General features: G+C 39.1%; 1 protein-coding gene across 2 annotated transcripts in view; it reads left to right on the top strand.

Annotated features, from left to right (window-relative positions):
• Positions 1-15,773, top strand: part of tln1 (talin 1) — a 98,182-nt gene that overhangs the window by 43,866 nt on the left and 38,543 nt on the right. For both annotated transcript variants that reach the window (XM_086096117.1, XM_086096116.1), the window contains 17 exons: positions 1-31; positions 157-337; positions 1,325-1,438; positions 1,539-1,647; positions 2,953-3,161; positions 4,685-4,783; positions 5,892-6,059; positions 6,458-6,752; positions 8,086-8,252; positions 8,504-8,632; positions 9,956-10,069; positions 11,328-11,441; positions 11,636-11,770; positions 13,587-13,715; positions 13,842-13,944; positions 14,884-15,092; positions 15,358-15,477. The exon at positions 1-31 is cut by the window's left edge and continues 46 nt beyond it. In XM_086096117.1, the coding sequence (XP_085952243.1) occupies positions 1-31; positions 157-337; positions 1,325-1,438; positions 1,539-1,647; positions 2,953-3,161; positions 4,685-4,783; positions 5,892-6,059; positions 6,458-6,752; positions 8,086-8,252; positions 8,504-8,632; positions 9,956-10,069; positions 11,328-11,441; positions 11,636-11,770; positions 13,587-13,715; positions 13,842-13,944; positions 14,884-15,092; positions 15,358-15,477 (2,426 nt within the window). The remainder of the gene's footprint in view (positions 32-156; positions 338-1,324; positions 1,439-1,538; positions 1,648-2,952; positions 3,162-4,684; positions 4,784-5,891; positions 6,060-6,457; positions 6,753-8,085; positions 8,253-8,503; positions 8,633-9,955; positions 10,070-11,327; positions 11,442-11,635; positions 11,771-13,586; positions 13,716-13,841; positions 13,945-14,883; positions 15,093-15,357; positions 15,478-15,773) is intronic.

The raw sequence follows: 15,773 nt of genomic DNA, 5'->3' as shown, positions 1-15,773 counted from the left end.
CGATGCTGGAGGACTCTGTGTCTCCTAAAAAGTACGTCTCTTCTTACATTTCGCTTGAACATGAAAAGTATTATCATCTACACAGCATATTATGGAGGGCTTGAAATAGCCACAAAATAGAAACGGGACAAGTGGCATTCCTAATTCTCACTTCAGGTCAACAGTGTTGCAGCAGCAGTTCAACAAAGTGGGTAAGGTAGAGACAGGATCAGTGGCCCTGCCAGCCATCATGCGCTCAGGAGCCGGTGGTCCAGAGAGTTTCCAGATGGGCTCCATGCCTCAGGCCAAGCAGCACATCACCAGTGGACAGATGCACAGAGGACACATGCCTCCGTTGGTAAAGCAAACTTTACTGTCGACCATTAAATAGCACGTGACCAAAACCAATGTATACTAAAATACTTTTTTTTTTAATGTAAAGGTTAGAACTTTTTATTCTAGAACAAATACAATTTTATTCTTAGGACATTCTAACTTTGGTTCTCTTAAAAATGTTTTATGTTATGATGTATTAAACCTCAGATTGTATAACACTTTGAAAAGCCCCAGCTTGAATTATATTTGTATGTTTTGCACCTTCAAAACTTATGCATAGCTTGGAATAACTTTTTTTTTTCCGAAGAGCATATTTGGTAATCAATGGCACCATTTGAGTAACAACTATAATTTGTTTTTATAATAAAAAAATCGAAACATTTTATTTAAAAAAAATAAAATAAAAAATGTGACAATATAATATCGAGGAGCAGTTTTTTTTTTAATAAAAAAATTATTAAAAAATATGTAAAAATAAAAAAAATAAGACAATATAATGAAGAAATTGTAGGGGATGCAGTTGAATTTTTTTTTCTGTTTGCGAAGCAGTATGAGAGCAACTTGGAGGTTTACCATCTTCCTCATGCTAAAGATGCAGAATCTTCTTAAATGCTTGAACCCCAGGTGGGGCATAGTTTGCTTATTTTTATTGACATATGTGGGTATATTATTTTAATTTGTAGTAGATTTAAGCGGTGTCACACACAAGAGAGAGGTTGTCGCAACCGCACCCATCTTTTTTCTTTTTTTTATGAGGAACAACCACTTTTTTCCTTTTTCTTCCCCTTCAACAACCACTTTTCATGTTGACTCCCAAATTTAAAAACACACGTGGTGGGCTGCAAATGGCCCCAGGTAGTAGTTTTGACATCCCAGCCATTGAGTGTACTTATGAAGAAGACTTTTTTAAAATACAAACAAAAAATATATATTTGGAACTATATATGGAAAAGCAATAATGTTGGGCACACCTGTAAACAGTATGATGTGAGGAGTTTTGTGTTTGCAGACTTCAGCTCAGCAAGCCCTGACTGGTACCATCAACTCCAGTATGCACGCTGTCCAGGCTGCTCAGGCCTCTTTGGATGACTTTGATACTCTGCCCCCACTGGGAACAGATGCTGTAAGATTTCACTCTCGTAAAACTTCCCAGTAAAAGCTTCAACAGAGTAGGCTCTTAACATTGGATAAATGATGTATACCGTTTTATTGTTGTGTTTAAGGCATCTCAAGCCTGGCGCAAAAACAAGATGGACGAGTCTAAACATGAGATCCATTCTCAGGTGGATGCTATCACAGCAGGCACTGCCTCTATGGTTAACCTCACTGCAGGTAAAGTTATACGTGCAGTACCAACAAGTGTCCTTTTCAAGATGTTGTAGTCATAGTGTGTTAGTGCTTGGGGTTCAGCAACTTTACACCAGCGGTGTCCAAACTTTTTCATTTGGGGGCCACATACAGAAAATCAGGAGGACGCAAGGGCCATGTAATGTTATGAAGAGAAAATGGGTTTAGTCCTAAAAAATTGTACAAATAATTCATTTGTGTTTTTGCATATCTAGAAAAATGTTACAGCATATCAACCAATTTATTTGTAATCGTGGCACCTATTTTTTTCGACACCGTCCCTTCTTTCTTGGACATCTCCAAACTTTTTTTTTTAATTAAACTGTGTCAAATGCCATTTTTAGTATATGTCGCGGGCCACTGGGATGGTTTGGACACCACTGCTTTACACTGTCAAAGAGATACTGTGCAATAAAGCAGTTTTAAGGTTTCATTTAATCAGCATCGGAAACTATAACTGTAATTAGGGACACTTTAGAAGTAGAGAGGTTAAATACAGAAAATGTGCATTTGATTCGGTACTATTTCTATGATCTAATTTTTTTAAGTCTTATTTTGTATTTTCTTATTTTTTTATGTTTCTGCACTTTAATGAAAAAGACAAAGTGCAATTTAAGATACATTCCCTTCCTTTAAACATGGAGAGTGAGTTACAAAGTAGCCTCGGTCAAGGATATTGAAAAAGAAGTAAAGAAAGCAAGCCAGGTAGCTGTCACTCATTACTGTTGCCAGCCCTTTTTTGCATTTTGCACTTCAGGGCCACCGTACCAGCTAATGCTAGCTGCTAGACACTAACGTCGGAGACTTGTGCTGTGTTATGCAATTAACCAACTAATACGTGCTGTATTATGTAATTAACTAGCGGTTTCTTAGCATCCTAATTTAGCGATTAAATATACTTTTGGGACGGCATTGTAATAATGTTGGTAGAAAATATGTAATTTCAATAAAAACTTCGATATGTAAGCCAACACGTCAAAAAGGGAAGTCAAGCTGGCAGTCATGTCGTCGCGCAGGCCAACTTCAAAGTAAAAGCCCATTGGTGTCAATGTATTGTTTTTTAAAGCTTTATTTTGAATCTAGCCTTAGCGTAGACGAAGTGCTACGCTGAGTATGTTTCCAGCTTCATTGACTTGTCTAAATGGCGGGGTAAATCCTTTATGTGCGCCGTGCTGTCATAAAATATCGATACTGCCTTCAGCGTATCAATATATTTATTGCAACAGAGCGCGCAATATATTGTAATATCAATCCCCACCACCCCACCCCCACCACACCCCTAATCCACAGGTGACCCAGCAGAGACAGACTACACAGCAGTGGGCTGTGCTGTTACCACCATCTCCTCCAACCTCACTGAGATGTCAAAGGGTGTCAAACTGTTGGCAGCGCTCATGGAGGATGAAGGCGGAAACGGACAGCAGCTGCTGGGTGCTGCCAAGAACCTGGCCTGTGCTGTCTCTGACATGCTGAAGACTGCCCAGCCTGCAAACACAGAGGTGTACTCCTTATGAGATTAAGAAATGTTTTCCATTGACAGGAACCTGGAACTAATATATTAGTGATACAGAATAACACTCCTCCACCCCCATAGCAGCTCTATAGCTGGACACCTACACTAAAAGTGTCCCTTTATGTGTCAACAGTCTATTTATCCTCATTACTGTGCAAAAGTATTAGGTCTACGTCAAGGCCAAACTGTGAAGGGAAGTTGAAAAAGAAATTGTAGAGTCCTTTATTTATGTTAGTTTGTCTGTTTTTTCAAACTGGCTTCTTCCTGGTTCATTGAGTGTTAAACACCGTTTATCGCCTGGAATATGTTATATGTTACATATCCTCAATGAATGAATATCCACCATAGTTAGACCATATAAAACTTATTTTTGAATATACATTTAGAACTTTCACGCTTTAAAAATATTTAAACTATTAAAATATTTTTTAAAACAAGAGGTGGCAAATCCAGGTCCAGAAAGTAATAAACCTGCCAGAGTTTGTCTTTAGCCCCAGCTAGCTAGCTCCCTAGCAGGTAACCAAGCACCCGGGGAGCTAGCTAGGGAGCTCGCTAGCTACCACCTGGGGCTAAAGACAAACTGTGGCAGGTTTCTTACTTTCTGGAACTGGATTTGCCACCTCTGTTAAAAACATTGTAAACATTTTTAACATACTGTAAAAAAAATTGTAAGAATAGTTCAAGGAAAGGTGAGTAATTCTGCAAGAACATAATTAATTGCAGCATCCATTCGTCTGTTAGGTTTGTTTGTTTCCCCCCGCCATCGGTGCTTATTGGGTTTGTCCTGCCTCGACAACGCCTGATTGGTCAAAAAAAGATCAGCTGCAAACGTATCAGCGGGAGCGGTACAAGATATGTATTCTCCGGAGTTTGTGAACTCGCAAATATCGCGAGAATTCATCTTGCTGGCAAGGTTAGGAACATTGAGCTCAAACATTCCCACCTGTCTTCTGACAACTTCTGACAGGAATTCATATCTAGTCTCAGGGATGTTATTGTCATGGCTCCTGGAAACGATACAGCATCTGCTTCCCCAAATCGACCATCAGCGTCCAGTCCTTGCCTTTGCCAAGAGACTGGTTACCGCCCTTTGCTGTGCTTTTGGCTTCTGTCCATGCTTCAGGGAGATGAATTGCTTGCCTGGTCTGTGGCCCTGAATGGAGTCTCTCGGGTTTCACTGTCTTGCTAAAGGTGTTTTTAAACAATAATCGGGAAGCAGACCTCTATCTGTCCAACAATTAGTTGCAGTCAGTTTTATCCGCAGCAGGCCTCGAGCCTGTGGGTCCAAAGCCCATGTCCTTTTTGAATGAAATATTGCCACCCCATCCTACTAACCGTGTCCTACTATTCACGTTTTACTATGTCAAAATGACTACTGTGAAAAAGTCATTTAAACTAAACTGATCTTTGACCCAATACTTGTTCACAGTACTCGGTATCTATGATGATTTGTTTTTTCTCTCTCTCTATGAATTTGTCTATAATATTGACAAACTGATTTGGTTTTAGCCTCGTCAGAATCTGCTGCAAGCTGCGGGAAATGTGGGCCAGGCAAGTGGAGAGCTACTGTCACACATAGGAGAGACAGACACAGATCCACAATTCCAGGTATATACACTCTAACTTTACGTCCAAATGATTGCATTTCTTAAATAATTTCAAAAGATTGGTTGGGGGTTCTGGTTGACTATGGGAACAAGTATGGTACAAAAATAATAACGTGTCCAAATTCCATCAAGGAATTGGCTACACAAGTACAATATTTGTGAAAATAACCTTGCAAAGTAAGGTGCTTGTGTTCAATAAGCGCACAGTTTTTTGTCTTCCCCCCCCCCCCCCACCTCTATATTTGACAGTTTCTAGGTAAAGGATCTTTCAGGGCTGCCAGATGGAGAGTGCCCTCTTATTGTCAAATGATGGTAACAAATGTCTGCTGAAGACATTTAACGATGAAATGCCAATCAAAGCAATCTATTAATTCATTTAGTAACCCACATGCAGTAATCATCATGATAAAATGTCAGTCAAAACTGATTTAAATTGAAATTGTGCAGCAAAATATTGTTGCATTAAAAGTAACCCATTCTCAATCAGAGGTGGCAAATCCATATCCAGAAAGTAAAAACCCTGCGACAGTTTGTCTTTAGCCCTAACTAGCTCCCATGGTGCTCGTTTACCTGCTAGGGAGCTAGCTAGCTAGCTAGCATCAGGGGCTAAAGACAAACTGTGGCAGGGTTTTTAAGTACTGGGCCTGGATTTGCCATCTCTGTTCCCAATAATATGTGGCCTACGATATTCGAGGTGGCTGTGTATTTTCATTCATTCTTGTTTCCAGTCCTACTCTTTACTGGTCTGATAAATATTGTTAACTATAACAAGCAGACTCTGTAAACATGTCAATTTTGATGGCAATTTCTAAGACAGCAATTTTACAAAAAAAGCCAGAGAAGATTAAGACTACATTACATAATGAAACCTTTGAATCTTATGAATCATCAATGTAGGAAGATTCAGCATTCCCTGGGATATTTTGAGAGATTACCTAATCCAGTATTAAATCAATCACCCATTTCTGAATCATTACTCTGTCCTAATTTCCTTATCTGACGTAAACAGTCTTCATTTCCAAATCAAATTACGGTATTTGAACGTCAAGATATCATACCAAACTTTTCCTCTCACACTGCTAAATAATGTGTGTGTTTGCCCTTTGCAGGATATGCTGATGCAGCTGGCTAAAGCTGTGGCAAATGCTGCAGCAGCCCTTGTGCTGAAAGCTAAAAATGTAGCCCAGAAGACAGAAGACTCAACCCAGCAGAACAGAGTTATTGCTGCAGCCACCCAGTGTGCGTTGTCCACATCTCAGCTGGTGGCCTGCACAAGAGTGAGTGAGACTTAAGACTACCTGAGATATTTAGTAGGGGTTGGACAATACTTCAATACCCCAGTATATTGGATCACTATCGCTCATGGTACAAGTACATCACTATCAGATACCGCTAGTCTTGCTGGCTGACATGTATTGCCAAGTCCTAGATCATAGATATTTGTGATGTGATGAATGTTGCTAAACTGGCCAAACTGTTGTTAATATTACTTTTAAATGCTTATTTTCTTGCTCCACAACACCACAAATATTTGCTTACACTTGGTAAACCTAAACAGCTAAAATGTTCCCCGTCAGATAGGATATAGTTGATGAGAGCTTTTCTTGTATGGTGAAGGGATTCAAGTCATTTTGTTTCTTCTATCACGCTTCATACACTCCCATCCCACATGTAGGTGGTGGCTCCAACCATCAGCTCCCCAGTGTGCCAGGAACAGCTCATAGAGGCAAGCAAGCTGGTGGCCAAGTCAGTGGAAGGTTGCGTGGATGCCTCACAGGGGGCCACAAACGATGAGGGTCTCCTGAAGCAGGTGGGCGTGGCCGCAACAGGTGTCACACAGGCATTAAACGAGCTACTGCAACATATTAAACAATACGCCAGTGGAGGCCATCCCATTGGGCGCCATGGAGAAGCCACTGATCGCATTTTGGATGTCACAGAGAACATCTTCAGCTCAATGGGAAACGCTGGTGGGTGTCATATGTTTAGCACTCGTACGCATTATGTGAACTGCCGTAGCATCAGCATCTGTCTAATAGAGTATAATTTGTATATGTTTCATTTAAAGAAAAACTGTATTTAGTAACATAATTTGAGCCACCCTGTAAACCATCAATGGTACGCTTTTTTAATTCGATCTTGTACTCTTTTACTTTTACTAGAATGAGCCTGTATTGCATGTAATGTTTTGATCCTGTGTGGTTAGCAGATAATCTAAATCTTGAGCACTCTTCTTTTTGTAAAAAACATATGATTAGTGTTAAGCGCTTAGTGTTAAACAATTACCATAAAAGCTCATGTATAACATGACATTCATGCCCATGATGAGTATATGGTAACTTTTTGTGGCCACAGCTATGTATACTGTAAATAATGTGAACTCACAGCACCATGACATGACGTTACTCACTACTGAAGATAAACACAACATGCAACAGTGTCACATGTTGATAATCCAAAATCTAGCAAATACAAACTGCATTGTGGAAATTTCCCGTCGAACCATCAACAAATAGTAGCATGTTTAATTCCACCCTACACAAGTGAATCGTGTTGGTCTGTCTGGGACTGTACAGGACTGCACATGTATACATGCAGTGCATACATACTACATATATAAACTTGTGGTCATAAGTTGACATACCCTGGCAGAATTTCTATAATATTAGCAATTTTCGGGGAAATAAGACTGTTAATGCAGGTTACTTTTATTTAGGGCATATAGTTATTTAGTTTTAATACAGTGCTTCTCAAACAGAGAAGAAGAGCAAGTTGGGCAACCCTTTGGGGGGGACACGGCGCAATGCAGGGAAAGGGGGGCATGTGTGAGCTCAAGGAATTTTTCATACTAGAATAAAGTGTAATTGCACATCCACTACAATAGGTAGCAGTGCTGCACTCTGTGAAAACAAACAGGCCAGAATGTTTTGATATGACTTGTTTGTTCCACTGCGCAAGGGCGCAGATGGGATTTTGGAACTGGGGGGGACAGGGACCAAGTTTTTAAGAATAATAAACATTATGTGCGTAGTTGCGTGCGTGTGTGTGAACTCGAAAAATCCATTGAGAAATTCTTAACTAAATTAATGGCTATGCAATAAATAATATATGAAGCTGTTATTTGTCTGCAATGCAAATCACCCACAAAAAACTTATTTTAACATTTCTGTATGAACGCTTAATGAAACTGGGGACAGGTCCCCCTGTCCCCCATGTGCCCAGTGCCATCTAAGTGCATGTCACTGCATATTCAATAGCTGTAGACTGGATCTTTTTATCTTACCACAATGTTTTCCTAAACAGGTGAGATGGTTCGCCAGGCTCGTATCCTTGCCCAGGCCACATCTGATCTGGTCAATGCCATCAAGATGGATGCAGAGGGAGAGTCAGACCTGGAAAATTCACGAAAGCTCCTGTCGGCTGCCAAGCTTCTGGCTGACGCTACTGCTAAGATGGTGGAGGCAGCCAAGGTCTGCATGTATTTTTATAGAATACGCATCCTAGTTCTTGTCTTGATGACATTTTCCCGTGTTGAGGGGCCGGCCTGTTCATGCAAGTGAGCAGCTGTATACTCCACCATACAAAGTGACAGGAAAAAAGTAATGCAAAGGCTAACTTAAACATGTATCAAACTTCAATTCCCTTGTATATGGATAATCATTTCAAACACAGTGTAATCTCAGTTTGACCTAAAAATTACTTTTGTGTGTGTTTACTCCAGGGAGCGGCAGCAAACCCTGATAGTGAGGAGCAGCAGCAGAGGTTGAGAGAGGCGGCCGAAGGCCTTCGCATAGCAACAAATGCCGCTGCACAGAATGCCATCAAAAAACGTCTTATCAACAAGCTTGAGGTACGTTCAACTAAAAAGAAGTTTTGATTTTCATGTCACTTACCGAGACTTATCTGATAGAAAAAAAACACGTTCGCCAACGTGTGAATGCGGATGTTTAAACAAAAATGTTTCCTTATCTCACTGTGCAGTTCCACATTGAGTGGCCTTAATTCAATGAAATTCAATGATACCAAAGTGTCAGGGGCAGGCATAGTTACTTACTTTTCTATAACTTTGTTTTGTTGTTCATAACTACAATGCTCCCATTATGACATGAAAAATACATACATAAAAAATGTACAGTGTATGCCATGATCAAACAAACTGAATTGATCTGTGAGACAATTCTACACTGCAAAAGGGACAGAAGAAAATTTAAGAATTTTTTTTTGTAAAATAAGAAAATTATTACTTTAAATAAGCAAAATTATCTGGCAACAGAACAAGAAAAAATTACTTTAATTTACCTGTAATATTTTGGAAAATAATACTAGGGCCATATCAACCACAGCGGTCTTGAAAAATAGTATTTTTAGACTAAAAATAAGTCATGTTGATATTTTCTTAATAACATAAGTATTTTTTTTACGCTTGGATAACTTCACCTGAGTGTCAAGCATGGAGGTAACAGGTCCCATTTTCATTGCCTTTGGTAAGGCCCAGCCAGGGATGGAACCCAAAACCTCCAAGTCTGAGGGTATGCACTCTACCACTAGACCACTGAGCTGGTACAGGAACAAAGAAAAATGAGCTTAGTAAATATAACAAAACGAATTACTTATGCTATATTGCACTTTTGTCTGATTGGTTTCATACTTTTATTTGTTTCCCATTTATCTTATTACTAGATTATGCAAAATCTTAAAATAAGAAAATGCAATTTATGAAACCTCAGTTCAGGGCCTTTGATGTTGGTTAGTTGTCATCTTAAAATGTGGAAAATGCTTGTTATAAGCTTCACAGTACTTAAAACTGGCTCAATACCAAGACTGCTTGATCAAATAATAACAATTGAGTAATAAGCATCTTAAAATAAGCAGAATGGTCTTGTCTGAGAATCTTATTTTAAGTAAAAATAACTTGTCAAAGCAGAATAAGCAAATTTAGGTTAATTTTAAGAAATTATATCTTACTTAAGATTTCAGTTTTTGCAGTGATGCTTCCGACTTTGTGGGAACACTTTAGGGAAGGGCAACTTATTCCATTTTCAGTTCCTATACAGTTTATTCATTGTCAAATGAAATACCCAAGATAAAATTTAATTGTCTATAGTATGATGCTGATACAATGATTAGTTATACGAACTTAACTAAAGCTGCATTTCTTTCTATTTCCTTTTAGAATGCAGCAAGACAGGCAGCTGCAGCAGCTACTCAGACAATAGCTGCAGCCCAGCATGCTGCCTCATCCAACAAGAACCAGGCTGCACAGCAGCAGCTGGTGCAAAGCTGCAAGGTAAGTACATACAATATTATTATAAGGTATGCCATACTACTTTACTTTTTACTTTTCTCATGTTCTTATTTAGCACATTTAGTACTATTAGATAAGCAGGGGCGGAGCAAGGACTTTTTCAGTATGGTGGCCGGGGTGAAACAATGACTCACTAAAGGGTGGATAAGATGTCACGTGTGCTTGCATGCCTGTGTAATATCACAACTCTACATAGAGCACATGGCCGAGAAGTCATTGTTCAGCATTACCATGGTTAAAGTAATACATTTCTTAGTCTAATTGTATCTCATGCACTGATTCACAGAGTGACCAGTTGTCACTGAGGACATTTTGTACACTGATGAATCGATCGACGGCTCATTAATTTAAATCATATCCAAGAAACGCAATGGCAACAATCTCTTAATTTCAATTCGAAATGTTTCTTTTTACTTGGATTTTTTCTGGTTTTATTTTGTTTTGGGCAAGATTGGTTTAAGCTCACATTTAATTTAATGAAACTGTAGATGGCATGATAAACAATGACTTCTCCATCATGTTGATTGTCTGCTATTGTGTGAAAGTAATAATCTTGATTGCCTCCTGTAAGTATCAAATATTTAATTATTCTGTGTGCAGCGCCATAGTTTCATCAACACTTACTGTATTCAGATAAAAGGTCAATCTAAATTAGGACTGTGTAATTAATCGAAATTAAATTACAATTTTGATGATTACACTCGACAATTACAAAATCGTTATAATCGTAAACAAAAATAAAAGATTATTAATATTGATTTTTAGTTGTTTAAATTTACATATTTGCACCTTTTTTATTTTAAAATGATTAATTTAATGAATCTTGTTTAGTCCAAAAGGAACTTGCATAATTATAGTGTTTCAAAGAAATTTATTTGTCTTAATATTTTTTTACGTTGAGACATTTTCTTGTTTTGTACCAAAAACAAATAATTGTCTTAATCGTGCTTGCAATTATTACCAAATTAATTGTGATTAATATTTTCTTCATAATCAAGCAGCCCTAATCTAAAAGTATGGCGGCAACTGGCAAAGCATAAAAGTGCCTCAGTGTAATGCGACCATGTTGGAAAAAAAAGGCAGTAACGCAGAAGTGATTATATGCACCACAGAATCACGTTTATTATGATCTTCTCCAAGACGTTTGGGTGCCTGGAGAGTGGCCACCATTGGCCAGCATGTATTTCCCTTCCATTAGATAAGTTTGTGGAGGAAATGTTTTCGTTTATGTGTCTCTCAGGTGGTTGCAGAGCAGATCCCTCAGTTGGTTCAAGGAGTCAGAGGCAGCCAGTCTCAGCCTGACAGCCCCAGTGCTCAGTTGGCACTCATTAGTGCGAGCCAGAACTTCCTGCAGGTAACACACACACACCACAAACAAACAAGCAAGCATTGTTGACTATGTTGATTTTGATTTGTTTTTCTTTCTCCTACTCTTGCTTAGTCTATGCTGACATCAGTCTGAGACACATTGATTGCCTCCCATTAACACAGCCAGGACAACATAATACGACTACATTGAAACACAAATGATAATTATTTCTGTTTCAGCCTGGCGCAAAGATGGTCACAGCCTCCAAAGCCACAGTTCCCACTATCAGTGATCAGGCATCTGCTATGCAGCTCAGCCAGTGTGCCAAGAACCTGGCAAGTGCCTTGGCTGAGCTACGCACTGCCTCACAGAAGGTACCACATATCTTCACTGTTTTGTTTGGAGGGTAAATCGGATCATTTAATTATTAAATTAATAATGAATAATTATTACATTAATAATTGTTAGCTTTTAAATTAATAATTAATTGACTCATTGATTGAAGGAGACTCACATTTTGTATTTAAATTAATTTTGAGTCGAGCCTGCGGAACACTACATCTATTTTTGATAATTTGATCAGGATAACCGATGATAACCTCGTTAATCAGTCATTAAAATAAAGGTTGTACCCTCTAACAATTTAAGTTTTTTGTTCAGCTTAGAGGAGAAATTGATAAAACACACTGAGTACACAATCAGGTTTTGATTTTGTGCAAGTTTATTTTCTAATCTATTTTGGAAAATCTGCTTTGAACTAACTTAAAAATGCAATACTCTAACTACTCTGATAGGAAATAGAAACAAGAACTATAACAATAAAATAATCAAAGAAAAAAATAAAAGATAAACGGTCTTAAACGAGGTGATGGAACTTCCTAATCAGGCAAACATGGGACCCAAAATTTAACCTATTTGCTTAACCCAATTGGATGCACCAATTTGTACAATCTGGTTAATGTTTGCAAAGTTGCACTTACAGATGGTCTATGTTGGGCCAAGACGCGGAGAGGTGTTGTTCCTGGGTTGGAGGTTTATCCAAACCATGTAGTTGAAGAAAAGATGAAAAAGGTTAAGTTCAGGAGAGAGATGAGCAAGATGGGAAGAAGCCTCATGGCCCCGACTGCTGGGCAATCCTTTGGGAGTCGATCTGCCAGCTGAAGAGGGCTAGTTTTGTTTCGGTTTCAGAGTGCCTTTGTCAGCATAGCTCTGCGATCCGTTGAGCCTGGCAGAGACACAGCATGTTTAGCTAGGCCTGTCGCGGAGCGATGGCCAGCCATGAGGTAGTTGTGTGTAGCGATCACGCCAGTCGTGTGCTGGCCTTCTGCCAGCAGCTGTGCGAGGTGAAGAGAAAAGGGAGCCAAAGGGTCAAAAGCCAGAAGTGGGAACCCGAGCCAGAGGCGAAAAGGAAAGAGAAAGTAGCAGGAATGGCACACGGGTCTTTTACCGGTGTTGCCCTATCCCCCACTCCAGGGACCGGTCTCTGCGTCTCAGGTTTCAGAGCTGGTGGAAATTTACCAGCTTGGTTGGAATTTTGGAAATAATCATCAGGTTGAATTTTGATCCCATGTTAGATGAGATTTTAAGGTCAAAATTCAATCAATATAAACACGTACAGTTGGACACATCAAAATAAATGTTACCAAGAGCTTACAACTGTTAAAACGTGCACACAAATGAATAGTTAAGTGAGGAATATGCTACACAAATGAAACACATTCACAATACTCCATGGAGTCAACATTTCAAAAAAATAGCAAACACATAACATTTCATAATTCATTGTTCTGTTGCAAAATAAGACACTCAGTCAGGTTTCTGGCAAGTTTTTTTTTTTTCTGTCAGTCAGTCTTCTGAATCCAGAGCTGAGTGGGGGTTAGCTGTCTGTGGAGGTGAGATAGACCGTCAACCAACCCCCACCTTGGCGTGCCCAATTAAGTTCCTTTGTCCATGATGACGTTGTAAACTTACAACCGGACGATAATTGTTGCATGTTTTTTGAGTTGGTTAGAAAAAAAAAAACGAACATGTCGAAGGTTTAGGAAAATTTTTTGAAATTCTAAAATCACAAATGTGTTTGTGGGTTTTAAACTTAAGGATCTCAGTTGAGAATTTGGAAAAAAGTAGAAATTCCGATGGAATACAGACAGGCTGCATTTTTAGGATTTTTGCATGTGTGCCACTGTGCAGGCCCAAGAGGCATGCGGCCCACTGGAGATAGACAATGCTCTGTCAGTTGTGAGACGTCTGGAGAAGGATATTCAGGATGCCAAAGCTTCAGCTGATGAAGGCAAACTCAAACCACTACCGGGCGAGAATGTAAGACTCAATCAAGACACATGCACATGCACATACATTTTCGAGGCCATGTTTTTGCTTGAGCAAATTACATCAACCAAAGACAATAACAATTGCTTCTCTGCATGCCCCTCCTCATTGTTACAGCTTGAGAAATGCTCCCAGGACCTTGGCACCAGCACTAAAGCAGTAAGCTCAGCCATAGCCCAATTGCTAAGTGAGGCCACCCAGGGCAATGAGAACTATACAGGTGTGTTTCAACCAAGTGTGATCATTTGCATCCTTTTTACATGATATAGGTACTTCCATGATCCAAAAAGCAAGGTTCATGTCAATATACTGAGACTATTAAACATAAGCATTGTTTTTAAAAGTGTCTAATTGTTAGCCAACACTGATTTAAACATCAGGTCTGCATTTAATAACCCTTAATCACACTTCATTTATGCAATTCCTATTACACCAATAACACTGATCTATAATATGCGCTGAGTGACTATGAACTTAACGAAAGTAGCAAACCATCATTGCTTGACCCACTCGGTGGAAATTTTCTTCTTTAATCAACAAAGACGGAAACTTCACGGAAGCCTATGATATTGACGCAAAACATGTTACAGCTTGCATGGACACCAGACTTAATGTTGGCGGCAAAAGATCTAATATGAGCAAGGCTAGTTTGTCACAGTAACTGGCTGAGAGAGAAGGAGAACTGGTGTATATTATCAGTATACCTACGTATATACTAGTTGAGGTGTCAAAATTAATCGAGAACTAACCAATCATTAATTTCATTTACGAATAACTTACCTTCTTCTTTTTTGTTTGTTCTTATTGCTTACAAAAACTAAGATATGAATTACAGGCAGAACATGTTATTGTTTTAGAATATTTTATCATTTAGTATTTGTACAACTTTACAGAGAGGAATTTTTTTAAATACGAAAAAAAGTATGAACTGATGAAGCTAACTTTACATTTAAGCCATAAATGTATGCAGTACAAAAGCAACATAATGAGTGAAGTTGGTGGCAAAATATGATCCATGCATGATGCCTGTTAATCTGCAAATCTCTGACCAATCATTTGTATTTTGAAAAGGCCTTATATGCCAGCGGCCAACTAATTAATAACCAACCAAGCTTATTGTATAGTCAATGCAGTCATCTTGAGATGGATCTTTTTCAAGGTATGGCAGCCAGAGACGTAGCCCAGGCTCTGAAATCCTTGGCCTCAGCAGCAAGAGGAGTTGCTGCCACCACAGACGACGCAGGAGCACGTGTTGCTCTGCTGGACTGCGCCAGTGATGTCATGGATAAGTCAGGCAACTTAATTGAGGAGACAAAGAAGGCCATCGCCAAGCCAGGAGACGCAGAGAGTCAGCAAAGGCTGGCCCAGGTCAGACAAAGACTGAGGCTCAGAGCGGCAGATTTGGCAATTTTGCTCATAATATTTTTCAGTCCTTTCTTTTTCTTTTTTGTATATTTATTATTTTTAGCATGGTTTAAAAAACAACTGATAAGATCCAATATTTTTTGCCATCATGAGAATTTGAGCTGTCTTTGCGTAAGATTGTTCAGACTTGATTTTTCTCTAGACTTAAGTTAACCTGCAATTGTTTGAGTTCATCAATCTCTCAGTATGAGTGTATTTGTGTGTCTAGGTGGCCAAAGCGGTGTCCCAGGCCTTGAACAGATGCGTGAACTGCCTCCCTGGTCAACGAGATGTGGACAACGCCATTCGTACTGTGGGTGAAGCCAGCAAATCTCTACTGGCTGATTCTGTGAGTGCAATCAACAGGATGAATTGTTTTCTTGTCTGTAGTATACTGTGTATCATAACTGTAGCGATTATTTGGGTTGACGTAATGGTTTATGAGAAATTTTAATGGTACTGAGGGGAGTTCTGGGGCACCACGTTGACTTTGCTTGTTTGTAGGAGCAAAATAAACGATAAAAATCTTATTATCAAGTATTCATAATCTGAAGTTGCTACTTTAGTTAATCATGGAGTTCTTTGCTTTCATAAGAGAATTACTAATCCACTCAGTAAACACAAATGATTTGGCAGAAATGGAAT

The sequence above is a fragment of the Leptonotus elevatus genome, chromosome 15 (assembly GCF_054856555.1).
Source record: "Leptonotus elevatus isolate MCC_2025b chromosome 15, RoL_Lele_1.0, whole genome shotgun sequence".
Taxonomy (NCBI): Eukaryota; Metazoa; Chordata; class Actinopteri; order Syngnathiformes; family Syngnathidae; genus Leptonotus; species Leptonotus elevatus.
The sequence above is the reverse complement of the archived record's forward strand: the minus strand, read 5'-3'. Positions and strand labels throughout refer to the sequence as shown.